The sequence below is a fragment of the Tupaia chinensis genome, unplaced genomic scaffold (assembly GCF_000334495.1).
Source record: "Tupaia chinensis unplaced genomic scaffold, TupChi_1.0 Scaffold143836_2, whole genome shotgun sequence".
NCBI lineage: Eukaryota > Metazoa > Chordata > Mammalia > Scandentia > Tupaiidae > Tupaia > Tupaia belangeri.
Window position 1 is genome coordinate 1,171,518 of NW_006203687.1, and position 17,278 is coordinate 1,188,795.

General features: G+C 40.8%; 1 protein-coding gene across 1 annotated transcript in view; it reads left to right on the forward strand.

Annotated features, from left to right (window-relative positions):
• Nucleotides 1-17,278, forward strand: part of DNAH5 (dynein axonemal heavy chain 5) — a 306,494-nt gene that overhangs the window by 246,745 nt on the left and 42,471 nt on the right. The window contains exons 66-72 of the mRNA XM_027767025.1: nucleotides 2,568-2,703; nucleotides 3,857-4,173; nucleotides 5,055-5,210; nucleotides 6,316-6,498; nucleotides 13,107-13,350; nucleotides 14,889-15,003; nucleotides 15,496-15,686. Coding sequence (XP_027622826.1) covers nucleotides 2,568-2,703; nucleotides 3,857-4,173; nucleotides 5,055-5,210; nucleotides 6,316-6,498; nucleotides 13,107-13,350; nucleotides 14,889-15,003; nucleotides 15,496-15,686 — 1,342 coding nt within the window. The remainder of the gene's footprint in view (nucleotides 1-2,567; nucleotides 2,704-3,856; nucleotides 4,174-5,054; nucleotides 5,211-6,315; nucleotides 6,499-13,106; nucleotides 13,351-14,888; nucleotides 15,004-15,495; nucleotides 15,687-17,278) is intronic.

The following is a 17,278-nucleotide window of genomic DNA, read 5'->3' on the forward strand; positions in this document are numbered from 1 at the left end:
CACTCGCCAGACAGACAGAGAGAGACAGACAGACAGAAAGCGAGAAATCATCCACCAGGGGGGATGGCCACGCCACAATCCCATCTCCTCCATTCTTTACTTGGGATCTTGGGCATGCACGCACACGTGCCCGGCATGAGTTTTAAGCCACGGGGTCCGGGACGAGAACCGCGGTTGGCTACATGGGAGTTCAGCAACATAGCCATTATGCTAACTGCTGGTCCCCTAGGCAGTAAGAATTTTTTTCATTTTGTGTGTTTAAATATAAACATTTTTTACATCATTTTACTTAAAAAGTTTTTTTGTTTATGAGCATCTGCTATTTGTTAGGTCAGTAATCATAGGACCCACATGAACTGTTACTCTTAAACTTGAATTTCAAATAATTGTCACATTTCTTTAATTAAAAAAAAAAATTGTGCCATGCATGATCCTGACTACCACCATCTTGTGAACTTGGCCTTCATTTATTTATCTTTGCCCTTCTCTCTGTATGGCCCCATGAGAGTCCAGGGGGCTGTGGACCACCCAGAAGGCAGGTGAAGGGGCCTTGCTCTGCAGCTAATCCTGGTTATTACGGATAATCTCACTGTCCAGGCCTGTGGGGTACCTTGAAGGAAGGTGTGTCCTGATCAGTCTGTCCACAGGACATTAGAGTCTAGCTCCCTGGACCTCTCTGGGCACAGTGAGAAAGCTGGCCTGGGGGCAGAGTCCTATTCAGAAAACCCGGTGTGTTCTGTGGAGCCTCCCCAGCCAGGTCTGGGGGAAGACTGCAATGTGCTTCTCTTTCTTGTACTCTTGGACAAATTCTCTCCCACCGTAGCAATTCTGGAAAGGATCCTGGGCTTCTAGAAAACAAACCAACAAGGGAGGGGCCTGGACATTTCCTTATATGGCTAGATGAGAGTGGGAATGAGAATTTAGGGAAAACAAATCAGTACTAAAACTTTCTTTTAAATAAAGAGCTTGTGTCTAATAAATGTCCTAGAATCGTATTTCCCAGTAGGCCTCTGTCCTCTTCGGGAAGAACAAGCAAGCGAACATGGGTGTGTAGATGTGGGGCAGTGCTTCTCAGCTAGCTTTGAGTTTTCACCTTAAAGTAAAAGCAGAAAACTCTAGGGAGAAGAAAAACAGCACGTGGGCTAGGACAAGCTGGAATAAGTATCTCGCTTTTGAAAAACACTGTATTGTGTTGTTACAGAAGCAATTCAAGTTCATTATGAAAAATAGATAACCCTGGAGTTTAGCACTAATACTACTTTATCCTTGTCTTTCATATCTGAACATATGCCTCTGTGAATGGTTTTCCAAAAGCTCATGGAAAATGCATGGGTTTCAAAATTTATCCTCCTTGTAAATAAAGTTCAGTTGCATTTTCCATGGAATTTTAAAAGTCGTCTCATATTTACATGTATTTTTAAATCAACATAACAGATAAGAACATACTGTTTTCTACATTGGATTTTTAACTTAATCTGTTGTGATGATATTTTTTGGTTATACACATTTTTTATAAGATAATAATTGATGGCTTCAGAGTATTCTTATTCACATAAACTAAATTTACTTAAAAATAGTCAATTGTTAGACATTTAGCATACACACACACACACACATATATTGCTTATTTATATTTATTGTTTTGGTAAATGAACATCCAGTACTGGTCCTGTAGCTAGCTCTTTGTCCATACCTACTTTATTTCATACATAGACATTCTAACAAGTAGTTGGGCCTTTTCCGTAGCCCAGTATGTAAGGGAGCTCGATCCCACACAGCCAACCATGGTTTGAACCCTAGCCCTGGTGGCTTGAAAACTATGATGGACATGTGTGCTTGTGTGCCCCAGTTCCTGCCAGGGTGAGAAACAGAGGGTAAGGACTGTAGCTTGGCCACAGCCCCTTGGGGAGGATGCCACCCCCACTCCCCCCCATGGTGGGCACGTGTGGCCCCTGGCAATTAAATAAATTTTTACAAGTAGAAGGCTGGTTAAAGGCCTTCTATTGTAGTGAGGAGCAGCAGGAAGGGATCTTTTAAGTCAAGCATCACTGAAGTTCACACAGGAGCCTCAGGGCACCATAATTGGAAGATAATCCAGAATTCTGCCTGAAGAAAAAGGAAGGGTGGCGTTAGATAAAGCAATAATGATACTGGAACTGAAACATGAGGACTATTCCTAATTTTTAACTAAGGGTGCATACTTTCCCACATATTTTGTGTAATATGGTACTAGCATGTGTAATTGTTTTCTCTTTCCATTTTTAATAGGTAAATTATAAATTATGCAACTTTCTATAATTTCTCAGTTATTAACCCCTGAGGAGGATCTGAGCACTTGGTTCGAGGTGTCATCTACAGACACGGAGCCAAGTTTCATGGACAGAGCATAAGAGGCAGGACTGGGCTGACAAAGATACATGGAATTGGAGTCTTATCCTTCCTGTGAAGTAAATGGCTCACCTTGTCTCAGAAAGGCAGATCCTATATAATGTTTCAGAGTTGTATTTTTGAGCCACAGGCTATATTTTTCTCAGTAAAAGGTTTGTTCTGATGCTGGCCTTTTGTAGACCTTGCTTGAAGATGCTGAGCGGTGCAGACACAAGATGCAGACGGCTTCCACGCTCATTAGTGGCTTGGCAGGTGAAAAAGAGAGATGGACTGAGCAAAGCAAAGAGTTCGCTGCACAAACAAAAAGACTTGTGGGTATGTGGATTTCTTTATTAATGGGACTACATGATGACTGATTAGAGAGAGCAATTAGAAGCTTTACTCAGAATAAAAAAAATCTGTTATTTCAAATTCTTGGCAAAATTATTGGTGTGTTTCCAATAATTTTTGAAGGAGGGATATCTACTTGGCATCTGCGCCATTTCTAGTAGATGTGTTATAGACCTTTACGCCTTTTATTATTAGGCCATTTTTGAATTCTCCTATGAGTACCTGGGCATGCTGATCAAGGTCACTTTAAATGAAGCCCGAATTCTGAGTTGTGTATCCTTTAAACTCAGAGATCATCTTTTTTTTTTCTTTTCTTCTTTTGGAGAGGTTTTCTGCTATAGGGCACGTGCACTCGCCAGACAGACAGAGAGAAACAGAGAGACAGAAAGTGAGAAATCACCTCCCAGGGGGGATGGCCACGCCGCAATCCCTTCTCCTCCTTTCTCCTCTCGGGATCTTAGGCATACACACACACATGCCCGATGTGAGTTTAAACCACCGGGTCCGGGATTTGAACTGTGGCTGACTACATGGGAGTTCAAGGACATAGCCATTATGCTAACTGCTGGTCACCAGAGATAATCTTTTTATCACTTCCCACAAAAGTCAAAATAACCCAGAGGTTTTCTGCTATAGGGCACGTGCACTCGCCAGACAGACAGAGAGAAACAGAGAGACAGAAAGTGAGAAATCACCTCCCAGGGGGGATGGCCACGCCGCAATCCCTTCTCCTCCTTTCTCCTCTCGGGATCTTAGGCATACACACACACATGCCCGATGTGAGTTTAAACCACCGGGTCCGGGATTTGAACTGTGGCTGACTACATGGGAGTTCAAGGACATAGCCATTATGCTAACTGCTGGTCACCAGAGATCATCTTTTTATCACTTCCCACAAAAGTCAAAATAACCCAGAGCTTGAGTACTAGCAACTGTTAGTGGGCTGTTTGGACCCTGTTTAATCATGATCCAAACTACTGACTAATTCACCATGGCACTGCAATGTGTGGTTACAATTTGATTTGTGACACATCGTTTAGAAGAACAGTTGTCTTTGTATTTCCTTTCCTTTTTAATAGGCTGCATAATTAGAAGATTGAGCATGAAGTATTTCAGTGATGTTTGCTTTCTGTTGTAGGGGATGTATTGTTGGCTACAGCTTTCCTATCTTATTCTGGTCCATTTAACCAAGAGTTTCGTGATCTGCTATTAAATGATTGGAAGAAAGAAATGAAAGCCCGGAAAATCCCATTTGGAAACAACATAAATCTCAATGAAATGTTGATCGATGCTCCCACTATTAGTGAATGGAACCTCCAAGGTTTGCCAAATGATGACCTGTCCATTCAGAATGGCATTATTGTCACAAAGGCATCTCGCTATCCTTTGCTCATTGATCCACAGACTCAAGGCAAACTCTGGATTAAGAATAAAGAAAGCCACAATGAACTCCAGGTAATTTGTGCTTGAGTACATTTTTTTTAGAAAGAATTGTTTATTTTAATTTTATTTGTTATCATTATTTTTTGATTTGACTAAAGAGATACACACAGAGAGAAAGGGAAAGTGAAAAAACAAGCTGTCAGGTCTGGGACGTGAATAGCGGTTGGCCATGTGGGAGTCCAGCACTTTAACCACTGTACCACCCGCTGCCCCCCCTTTTTAAAAAGAATTATTTTACTTTATTATCATTATTATTTTCTTTATCCAAAGAGAGATACACAGAGAGAGGAAGGGAAAGTGAGAAAGCAAGGCACTTAAGTAAATTTATGTTACTGGGCAAGCATTGCACCAATCAACAAACATCCAAGAATAAAGAGATGTTAAAAACATACAAGATTTTTGTATTTCTAGGTACAGTAGTAGCAGACACATGATGATATTTAATATTATTTTCTAAAAATTTCATTAACTGCATTTGTGTTGATGTCTACTACTGCTGTCTTTCGGTGGTTTCAGACTTCATGCTACTAGGGTCAAGGACTCTTAGAAAAACAGAAGGGCAGAGCTACACCACACTAAATGTATACTTTACAAGTCTAATTTTTGTCTAATTTTTCCATTATTATTTTTCACAAAAGTGGCATTAGGAAAGGAAAAGAATCATTGCCACTCGGAAGCCTTTTATTCTTCCAAGCAAAAGACAATAATGGTTTTCTAAAGAAAATGGGAAGTTTGAGCATCCTGTACCACTTCACTAAGTATAGGTTCCAAACCAGCAAGCTCTAAAAATCTCTGTATTTGTCACTTCTCTAGACATCATTTGGTAAGAGTTATTCCTGTGCATTGCAGCATGATGCTTTCTGTTCAGAACAACTTTGCAATCTTATTTCTAGATCACATCCCTAAATCACAAGTACTTTAGAAATCACCTGGAAGACAGCCTTTCTCTTGGGAGGCCGTTGCTTATTGAAGATGTTGGAGAGGAACTAGATCCAGCTTTGGATAATGTTTTGGAAAGAAACTTCATTAAAACTGGGTCTACCTTTAAGGTAGGTTATTTAAAACTGCTGGTGGCCCAGCAGGTGGCATGGTAGTTAAGGAACTGTATCCCACATAGCCAACTGCACAGTTCGAGTGTTGGGCCCAGTGGCTTGAAAATCACTCTGGGCATGTATGTATGCTTGCCCTAATTCCTGAGAGGAGAATGGAGAAGGGATTATAGTATACTCATCCCCCTTGAGAGGTAACTTTTCACTCTTTCTCTCTCTCTCTGTCTCTGTCTCTCTCTGGTGAGCTCATGTACCCTATGACAAAAACTAAAACAAAAAATCAAAAAACCACTGCATCACGAGGCCAGATAAATGTGACACAGATTGGAATCTTTCAATTGGTAGCAACTTAAATTTGAGTCAGTGGCGAGAGGTGTTTGTTTTTCTCTTCTGAACTTTTTGAGTTGGGATTCAAGTATTCAGGAATAATGGTTTTTAGAAATACTTGCTTCACTTTCAAAATGAAGATTCTGACTTCATTTTGATACTGGACAGCCCAAAGCTTTTGAGCCACCCCACAGCTCTCTCGCCTTTTGCCTCTTCTCCCACCAAATCTGGGTAAGCTGATAAGAAAACATGATGCTACCTCCCTTGGCACTGGTCAGACATTCAAACTGTGCAAGCCCCAGCCCATACCCACCTGTAGGAAAAGCTCATTTCAGCCTCACTCCTTAACCACCATTAAATCCCCCAACCAGCTGTTCTCCCTGTTCTCTGAAGTCACTCTTGGGACCCCCTTTGGAGCCTGCTCTGATCTCCGTAGAAAATCTCACTTGAGTAGTAAGACTTTTTCACACCATTTTAGTGCATATTTGGCATTATCAGCCTCAACCTCTGAACCAAGTTTTGAGCAAGAGATCCAGCTTCCCTCTGCAGTATGATCACAATAATTTTGGTTCTAAAATCTATATTTGTTCCATGGTATATATTGAATTTCCCTTCCTTCCATCCAAATGAGTGGTTCAAAATACTGTGACCATTAATTTTTTAGTTACAAATGATCTACAAATTATATTATGTAATTGTTTAAAGCAATACTTATTTCTGTACAAAAAGAGACATAGTGAAGTATATCTGTTTTATGAACTTCCTTTTCATAAAAAAGGTGAAAGTTGGTGACAAAGAAGTAGATGTCATGGATGGCTTCAGACTCTACATTACGACGAAGCTGCCCAATCCTGCTTACACCCCTGAAGTAAGTGCCCACACCTCCATCATTGACTTCACGGTCACCATGAAAGGTCTAGAAGACCAGTTACTGGGGAGAGTCATTCTCACAGAGAAGCAGGTGAGTGAACATGGCCACTCCTTTTCTGTATTGTGTTGAGATCTGTATTGATGAAAATCACATGATAAAAGATTAAGCTTTCCCCCCTTTTATTCCTCATGCTTTTTTCCTATTAATTTCTAAGTGCCTTCATTTCACCTAAAGGAAATTATTAACCAGTTATCTACTCATATGTTTCATGCATATCTCCTAAATTGGATATATCATTGATTGCTGTTATACAGACTGATGATATCACCATGAAGATATCAGCCTAATTTTTAATGTCATTATTCTAGTCTTAAATTGCTTTAGTTTTCTGAAAGTTGATTGTGAGTTCTACTTACCTACTGACTTTTGGCTTCCTAGTACATGTCTAAGCCTTTCTTTCATCTGACTTACTATGATTTTAGAACACAAAATGAAAATGTACTCATGAAAGAACATTATTGGTTTCCATTTGTTATCTAAGAGAGGTGTGTATATGCTGTGATGGAGGGTGTCTCGTGTGACAAGTTGGACATGTGTGACACTAGTCTCACTGTGTACCTTCTGACAGCTACTGACTTAATTTTGTTCTAGCAGCGTAATTCCATACCTGCTTTTATCTACTTCTATGAAAAATGGCCAAGAGTTTATTAACTCCTTTCTTCTGAGTCAGCATTTTCTCTAGGGAACACGTGAGGCTTAAGAAATGTAGAGGTTTTAATGGGACTGCTATAATAAACCTGCATGAACTCTTTAAGTTGCTATTGATTTTCTCTTGGGCTCCATAGAAATAAGGTGTATAGTTTATTTTATGGCCCCTTCCACAATGACCTGAAGTTGTATTCAAGTTAAGAGCATGGGTGACAGCTTTGGGAACTGTCCCTTCCATTGTCTTGTCTTTAGCTTTCTGTGTGCTGTGTCATGCCTGCTCTTATGAGTCCTACCATGTGTCTCTCTCTTTCTCCCCATCTTCCTTCCTGTCTTTTATCCTTTCTTTTTTTTGGGGGGGAGGGGGATCTTCTCTCTTTTTATACTCTATAGCACATGAAACATAGGATCAAAAAGTTGGAAGTTTGCATTAAGAGCATTTAATCCAGCTTCATAAATTTACATGGTTGGTTGATGTCAAGGCAGCAGATACCAGTAAGGTATAGCTTCTACCACAGACCAGCTTGTTGTGTTAGTAACAGCTTTCGAAATATGTATTTGGGTAGTTTTTGAGTCCTGAGTTAAATCACAGCAGATGTGGCTAAGGATATTCACATGATTGTATAATAACTTCGGGAAGGACTGAGATTCCTGATCAAGGGCAGGTAATGATGAGTAAGGGGGACTCCTGAGCACCTTTTAGGCCAGTCTTCACCACTGGTCCCTAGGCTCTGCTTCGACCTGTAACCATGACTTTAGAGATAAAAGTGGCCCTGATGACAGTTCCAATACTATTGTTCTTGGTTTTCATGTATTCAGTTGAGATAAAGACAGTCTCTTTGGAAAAAAAAAATGGCATGACAGATTTTAGTTGCAACAAAACAAAAATAAAGCAAAACAATAGAACCAGCACTGAGTTTTAAATGTTACAGCAGAGGTTTAAGATGAAGTGAGGAGCATTTTACGCTCCTTTGAAAAGACTTTGAGCAGCCTGGAAAAGACAATTAGGGTGGGGGCCAGGCTTTTCTTTTTTAATGTCCTGGGAAAATCGAGTGTTTTGAGAAAATTACTCTTTTACTATCATCTCATTATCAAAATCTGTTCGAGGCTCACAGTAAGCAATTCTTACAGGAAAAGTGGCCAGAGTGACATGACACTCCTTTTATAATAACAGAGGGTCATCTCACCCTGAACCACATCACAACATAACACTTGCATTACTTTTTTCCAAACTGAAGTTTCATGTTGCAGACAGTGAACTACTGGACTCACTTTTGGTGGATTTTAAGTAGGATACTTTCTCCAAGAGGCTTTTTCTTTTGCAAAATCTATACTTCATAGCATATCTTGTTCACATTGTGGTATCTTCTCACTTGGGTGGTGGCAAGGGGTCTGAGTTGGTCTCTGGTGCTTTTGGGTCATTTCCTATAGTCTAGTCACACAGTCGAAAAGACCCTTATGTCAACATGTTCTCAGTACTTAGACAAGATGAAAGCAGAGGCAAATCATTCCTCGTTCTAATCAGAGCCAAGCACTTTCCCCTGCGTCGCTATCCTGATTCCTGTTGTACTTCAAATACCCGCACCTAATTTCTCATCTGACCACTCCCCAAACAGACCTCAGCACTTGGTCAGATTGTTGTTGTTATGTCTTCATTTAAAAATGACTGCAGTACTTCTAAACCTTAAGCTGGCCTGCTTCAAGAGAGGAAGCATTTCCTGATGGGCATGGTCATGGTCATGCTGCAATCCCCTTTCCTCCAATTATCCATCCCATCAGGATTTTGTGCACACTTCCACAGGCTGCGTGTTTTTCAAGCTACCAGGGCAGGATCCAAACCTGTCAGCCACGTGAGATCCAGATCCCTATACACAGAGCTTAATGGTTGTGCTATGGGACCGGTCTAAGGCAAACATTTTAAATGCATGTGCTACTCAAGTCCACAGCAAGGCCATATACAATTGCTTACCTCATGTACCTGTGAGCAGGTTTAGACAACCTGCTGTTGCCACCAGCAGGTGGTGTAGCCAGATTGTTTTGAACAAGCAGCAAACCGGTAGGCCTCCAACAATTTTTCTTTATAGAAACCACATCTCAAAGGCTCACACTCACCTTGATCCTAGAGAATAAACAGAACCTCAAAGAGAACTATTTCCTATTAGGAGAAAAAATACTGGTATTGATTAACAGCTTCTGCTGGTCTCACAAAATAAGGACTCGGGGATTGTCATTGCCAGAATTCTGGGTGAGCAAACAGGTATGTGATTTCCTTTTAAGGTAGAAGGCCCTGAACTTAGTGAAACTTACATGGAAACAATTTAATAAAGACACAAAACAGACATTGTTATCACTAGCTCACTGGTGGCCGAGAAAAAATAAATCGGAGTTCTCTTAGTTAATCTTTCTGTTTTAATTACCTGTGGAACGTACAAAAGAGAATCATTGGCACTGAAGCCTGGGTGATACTTTTAAAATGAAAACTCTGGGAGGTTGTTGTCTGACTCTGTTTAATGATTTAAAAAACTGGGCTACAGATGCAGTTTCTTTTCACAAATAGTTTTAGCTTTCAGTTACTTCTTTGTTAAGGCACTTCCTTTTCTGATCATTTAATTAATAAACAGCTTGCTCACAACATCTTACCTAACCATTCCCTTGCTTTCTTTATTCACTTTGGGGTATTTTTCCAAACAAAACCAAACAAACAAAAACTGAGCATTATCAGTTTATATAATTTTTTATTACTATTTAAAAATTTGTTTACAGTTTATTGTGTAGCATCATAGCCTTAGAATGTAGAAAACATAGCACAGGTGTTTATACCTCCAAATGTGTGTGTATCCATCTATCTGTATGCTAAGAAGTAATCTCTTCAGTGGACAAAAAACTTAGAGACAAAGTTCTCTGAGTTTGAAGCCTTCAGGTCTGGGGCTCAAACTGTGGTCAATAATGTAGGAGTCCAGTGATGTAATCATTACGCCATCTGCTGGTTCCAAGGGCTGCAATTTTAAATAGGGAGGTCAAGGTGAGCCTCCCTGAGAAGATGACATTTAACAGACTCAAACAAGAGGAGAGAGAGGGTTACCTGGAAAAGCACAACTGGCAGAGCAATTGTGCAGAAGCCCTGTGGCAAGAGGATCCTTTGTGTATTTTAGGTATTGGGTCTCCAGGTGTGGTGCGAGAATAGCAGCATCACATCACCTGGAAATATGTTAAGGCGCAAGTTCCCCACCTCTGCTCCAACACCATTGAACGAGCCCTGCAGGTGAGCCTAACGCACACTCTAGGGCACAGCTTGGTGGAGCCTCAGAGCCTTGGTGAGGGTCTTTGCATTCATTCTCAGTGGAATGGGTAAGCACTGGAGGGTTTTGAGGGTTTTAAGAGAGGCAGTGTTTTAGTAGCCTTGCTCTGACTGTTGGGGTGGGAGTAGACTCTGTGGGTAAGGATGGAGACAGGAGACCTTTCTGGGTTCTACAATTTAGAGTAGATGTGATGATGATAGATTGGACCAGGGTGGTTGGTGGTGAGAAATGATTAGATTCCCAATCTACTTGTGCAGTAAAGATGATGGGATTTGCTGATGAATTTGCTGTGGGGCTTGAGAAAAAGAAAGTGACCAAGGGGGAATTAAGGGTTTGGGCTTGAGCAGCTGGAAAAATGAGGTTGCTGTTTGTGATGGGGGGTGGGAAGGCTGACATAGCATAGGTTGGAAGAGAGAACCAGAAATTCTGTTTTGCAGAAGGTCCTAAGTAGGAGACATTGAAAGGGCATCTGGTACAGAGCTGATAAGAAGTGAGATACACATATCAACATGTTGGGAGAGTTTAGATGTGATTTGCAGAGTAGTTATGGGGATAAGTTTCTCAAATGCATAAAGTACTATAGATGAGTAATTGCATGAACCGTGGAAGTGAAAGGACTTGTATAATGATAAACAGTGGTAATTCTGGCCAGGTCTGACCCCCCTCCTGCCCCCCCCTCCAGACATTTGTGAGAGTACTGGATTGTCATAAAAATAAACATGGAATTAATTATGTATATTTTATATGATTTCATGTGGTTCCACTCTGTATATTTTAGATTTCTAGTTCATTAATTGAGGGTAGAATCTATAAAACCCACTGAGTTACTTCTGGAATACTCAATTATTTACATTCCTGAAGATCCTCTAGAAATTTGAGATTGGTACCATGTGTCCAAGTGGTTGTGCTGAGTCACAATTGGAACAGCCAACAACACTTTCTTGTGACTTTGCTGTTTAAGTTGCCTGCGTTTAAGACTAATTTCTCTATATTGTGTTTATATGGAATCATACATTATTAATATAGTTAAATTAAGGTAAATTGTCAATGGATGCTGTGTGTAAAAAGCTTTGTATGTAAACTCTTGAATGCATCTTTTTAAAAAATGTAAAAAAATATTTGGAAGAGGGTATGTGTGCGAGAGAGGAGAGAAAGAGAGAGAGAGAGAACCCTGTAGAGAGAGAGAACCTCCTAGAGAGAGGGAGAGAGATAGAATCCTGTAGAGAGAGAGAGAGAGAACTCCCTAGAAAGAGAGGGAGAGAGAGAACCCTGTAGAGAGAAAGGGAGAGAGAGAGAACCTCCTAGAGAGAGAGGGAGAGAGATAGAATCCTGTAGAGAGAGAGAGAGAGAACTCCCTAGAAAGAGAGGGAGAGAGAGAGAACCCCCTAGTGGAAGCGTGATCGCACTGCAATCCCTTCTCCATCATTTCTCCCTTCCATTGGGACTTGGAGCATGCACACACATGTACCTGGTATGTTTTTCAAGTCATTGGGTGTGAGATTCTAATCACATAGTTGGCTAGGTGGAATCTGCCTCCCTTAATCACCAGGCAATGGGGTTGGCCCTTAGGAAGTCTTTTTAGTAGTCATTACTTATTAACCTTTCCATTTTTCATTCTTTTTGTTAACTTCAAAGTTGGGTTCTCTCATACAACAATTTGAGTTTAGTGTGCTATTTGACTGGGTGCTCAAAACATATTCTCTCTGTTGTCCCCAGCCTGTGGACTTTATGCTTTCTTCAGCTTGCCCAAGTTTTTGGAAAGTTGCTTTTTACAGAATTGGGTGTTATTTTACCTAGCAAGTTTGAAACAAACAAACAAATATTCAGACAACAGTGGAGCTCTTTAAAGTAAGAATCTGAACATAAATAAGCATGTTTAATCAGAGACATATATATTTGTCTTCAAATACACTTTACTGTCAAAAGATTGTTTATGTTAAAAAGAATCCAAAAATAATTTGAAACTGACTTGATTTTATAAACAGCTGATTAAAAGAATATTGGTGATTTTTTTTTAAACAAAATTTGCTAGAGGGCAAATAGGAAGAGAGAGAGAGAGTGAGAGAAGGAGAGAGAGGAATCACCCTCCGCCCCCCCAACAGGGCATGGACATACAGCATCCCCTCTCCACTCTTTTGGTATTTGGGGCACACACATACATGCACCTATTGTGTTTTTGAGCTGTTAGGGCTGAAAGGTGAACCACGTGGTTGGCCATGTGGGATCCAGCTCCCTCAACCACTTGCATAGGGCTGGCCCAGTGATTTTTTAGTAGCATATTCATATTGATTGCCTATTCTCACTGTTAATTCTCCTCTTCCTTTTTTGGTGTCCACATTATCTGCAGTCAAGTGTGATAAATAAAGGACAGGAACTCGAGATCCCATTAGAAATTCATTTTAAAAATTACTTATTTATTTCTTCCAAGAGAGAGACAGAGACAGAGAAACAAATACTCCCATCAGGATCTTCATGCTGCAATCCACCCCTAATCTCAGCCAGCCAGGATCATGGTGTGTTGCCCTGTGAGTCCTGCATGTACAGCGAGGTCCCAGAATACAAACCCAGGATCTTCTCATGTGGGTCTGGTCGTGCTACCACTGTACCACTGCCTGCTTCATGGTTAACTTTTTAAGGAGTGCCTACACAATAGTTGTTAATTAAGGGAGACAATATATTTATGCAAATTAATAGGAATTGGAGAAAGAAAGAACTCATCTTATGGAAGACGTAACTGCAAACAAAAGGAGGATGAAGGAGCTGGAAGATAATTTGCTTTGCCGCCTGACGAGTACTCAGGGGTCTCTGGTAGAAGATGAGAGTCTCATTGTTGTGCTGAGTAACACAAAAAAGACAGCCGAGGAGGTGACACAGAAGCTGGAAATTTCTGCTGAGACAGAAATTCAAATTAACTCAGCCCGGGAGGAATACAGACCTGGTGAGTTTGATAATGAAAGACAAGTGCCATAGAAAAATGAAGCGAGAAGGAAATGAGAGGGAAATGGAAAGAAGTGGGGACGTTTCACAAATGACTGTAAAGAGGGGTGACCCTTCATGTGCTGTGGCATTTCTTTTGGGAACTAGTCAGTAAAATGGAGATGAACAATTTGATAATGGTATACATTATCTAAATGCTTATAATTCAGGTTAGCTGGCAAATCCTTCACAGTTCTCATGAACTTATTTTTAAGTTAGAAAGTAAGGAAGGAGAAATTTTTAAAACATTTGTCAGAGGGCCTGTGTGCTCGATGGAGTGAGACAGAGAAAAGTGGAGGGCGGGTGACTGAGTAGGAGAGCACCTACCCTGGGAAGTGGTCCTGCCACAATCCCTTCTCCTCCATTTCCTCCCCCTTTTGAAACTGCAGGCACCCCCACACGCTTGCCTGGTGTGTTTCTCAGGCTGTTGTATCTGGAGCTTGAGCTTCAGGGTTGGCCATGTGGGATCCAGCTGCCTTTACCACCACACCACTGCTGGCCCATCTACTGCAGACGAATAAGCCTGAGGAATTTGTGCAGCATTTGTGGACCGTTCACTGGTTGTCATTGGATAATGATATGCCAGTCATTCATTACAGTCTTTTGTCTGGAAGAGAGTTCTCCAGTCTCATAGAAGGTTGTCAGCCTCAGTCAACAATTTTGCAAATGTGTTTTGTTCATTGGTAACAAGAAGAATCTGCTAAATAATTCAATTGCTACCTTTTAGTAATTTATCACTCCTCCTAAAAAAAAAAAATAATAGAAAAAATGTAAGCTACTGGTGGAGAGAGGAGCCTCATCTTTGTGATAGCTTGTTTTGTAAACTTAAAGCCAAGAGTAATTTCACCTTCTTCCTGGAATTTAAAAATGAGATCCTAGGGACCAGCAGATGGTGTAGCGGTTACGTTGCTGGACTCCCACATAGTTGATTATGGTTTGGGCCCCAGACCAAGCATCATAAAACTCATGCTGGGTGCTTGTGTGTGCATGTGTCCTTGCCCAAAATCCCAAGAGGAGAATGGAGGAGAAGGGATTGCGACATGGCCATCCCCGCTGGGGGGTGATTTCTCTCTTTCTGTCTCTCTGGTGAGCACATGAACCCTAGAGCAAAAATCTCTCTTAAAAAAAAAAAAAGAAAGAAAAGAAAGAAATTCTTAATGACTACGTAACTTGCTAAGTGTTACACATACAGCCTTCAAAATTCTTTTGGTCATCCCTCCTACCTATGGTAAAATGTAGTAAAGTATATTTACAAGAGTTCTAGAGATTTCAAAATGGGGAGTACCATTTGAAAAACACAAATAACAGAATACTTACACAAATTTTACAAATGATAATTAGATATATTAATGAATGAGCATTGTTTTGGGTCCCATTGCTAGGAGGCGACCACTCATAAGACATAACAATGAAAGCAGTTTTCACTTAGGCCGATCTGTTTGTGTGGGTCATTTATTTTCCACTCTTGTAACAGCTGTAACCTTGCTCTTCATTTTTCAGTTGCTACACGGGGCAGCATCCTCTACTTTCTCATCACTGAGATGCGCTTGGTTAATGAGATGTATCAGACATCGCTCCGCCAGTTTCTGGGCTTGTTTGACCTTTCCTTAGCCAGGTATGTCTGTACTCAGGAAACCACTCTGAATTCTCTGTCTGTGCGCCAGAATCATGACATTACATTCATAACTTCCTTCTCCTTTATTGTTAAGTGGCTTCCTTTTGTAAAATCTAGGATTAGTGTAATTACCAATGCATTAATAAATCTTTCTAATTTGTCATTTTATGCCGAGAGAAAGCCCTATTATCAATTCATCCATTGATTTGATTCCTTTGGTTTTATGTATTTCTGTTAAACAAGAAAATTCCCAGGATATTGTTGTGAGTGATAATGCCCTGCAGGTAAAATTGATTTAGAAAACACTGAGGGTTCCGTAATGTTATTTCATGTTGAGAGAATGCTTGTTATTTTAGATTTAGGAGGCCTACTCTTGATGTGTAAAAACAAGAATTAGTCCTCCAAAGTTACTTATTTTCCATTAAAGATCGTATTTATGGACAATCCAAAAGGGCAGTGGGATAAGATTGATTTAAATGTTCTCCTCTCCAGGTCTGTCAAGAGCCCAATTACAAGCAAGAGGATCGCTAATATCATCGAGCACATGACCTTCGAGGTTTATAAGTATGCTGCCCGAGGGTTGTACGAGGAGCACAAATTCCTGTTCACCTTGCTGCTCACCCTGAAGATCGACATGCAGAGGGGCAGAGTCAAGCATGAAGAGTTCCTCACTCTTATTAAAGGTCGATTTAACCATAGGAAGTATTCTATATAAGTGCAGAGATAGGAATGTGGCAAAGCTCTTTGGAGTATTATAAATATTCTGATCATAGTGATTTCCTTGCATCTCATTTATGATTGCCTTGATGTGTGATATTTTATTTGTTCGTCTGTTGAATAAATAATGACTATTCATTGAGGAACGACTGTATACCAGGATATGGAATGAGCATTTCAAATGTGGCAGTGATCAGAAATCTTGTAAAACACACACATGTGTGTGCATCTATACGTGGATGTGTGTGTATGTGTGTATATATGTATGTATGTGTCTAAATATATGTATGTGTATATATATTTTATATATATATATACACACACACACACATAGATATATACAAATATATATAGTTGTCAGAAAAGTCATGACACATTTTTGCATAGAAAAACAGAAAAAAATACATCATGCTTTCCGACAACCCAATACATACACGAAAAGTAATAGAGCATTAAGTAAGGACTATGGAGGAAATAGAGCAGGATAAGGGAGTGGGGAGTTACAGGGTAAATGGGGGGTGGTTTAAATTAAATGGGGAATGTATTGGAAACTCTAATGGGGTAGGCCTTCCCTAGAGATCGGCCGGGGAGCAAATGCCTGAAGGAGCAGGGTTGCTTGCCATTTAGGGGAAGAAAGGAGAAGGCACAGGTGGCATCGAGGCCCCATGGGACAGAGCCTGGTATGATGGGGACAAAGCAGAGCCCCCAGCGTGACTGGCGTGGACAGTGAGGACTGTGTAGTTCATCCAGGGGGTGTTTATTCTGCATCTTAGGAAGCACTGCTCCCAGCCAGGTCCCTTGACCCTCTGGAACAGTACAGCTTGTGGAAGGCTGGGACATGCAAGTTCACTCTCACATTCTTGAATGTCTGGAAAGAAAATATTCAGAATAACTATGTGACTTAATTTGTAGGGTTATAACAAATTGCCAGAGGCTGAATGACTTACAAACAACTGAAATTCACTTTTCTTAGTTCTGGAGTTGAAAGTTTGAGATCAGAGCACCGCAGGGCTGGGTTCTGGTGGGGGCCCTCTTCTGGGTGCGCATGCCCAGCTTCTCATCACACTCTCACATGGTGGGAGCAGGGAGGAGGAGGCACACCCTCTTGTGACTCCTTTGACTCTTATAAAGGGCTCTAATCTGTTTGCAAGGATCCCACCAGCTTGACCTCATCTAATTCCAGCTACATGCCAGCAGCCACACCTCCCTGTATCATCACAATTGGAAAGTAGGCTTTCAATATATGCATTTTTGGGGCGGGGAGGGGGAGCATTAGATTCAACCCAGAACACTATGAAAATGATGCTGGAGTCTCAATGGCTTTATCTGTGATAGCTTTCTAAGCAAAGCCTTTAAAGGCAAGGCACAATCTTATGTAGCAGGAAATTTTCATGACTTCACTTGGAGAGCAGAATTTTGGAGGAACTTGGAGAAAGCCTTGTGGGGAGGAGTAGGGGTGTAGGTTGTACACTTTGGACCTGAGGTGCGTATATAAATGCATTTTTGTACTCATGTACAAGAGATCTTCACAAAGTTCATGGAAAATGCATACCATGAA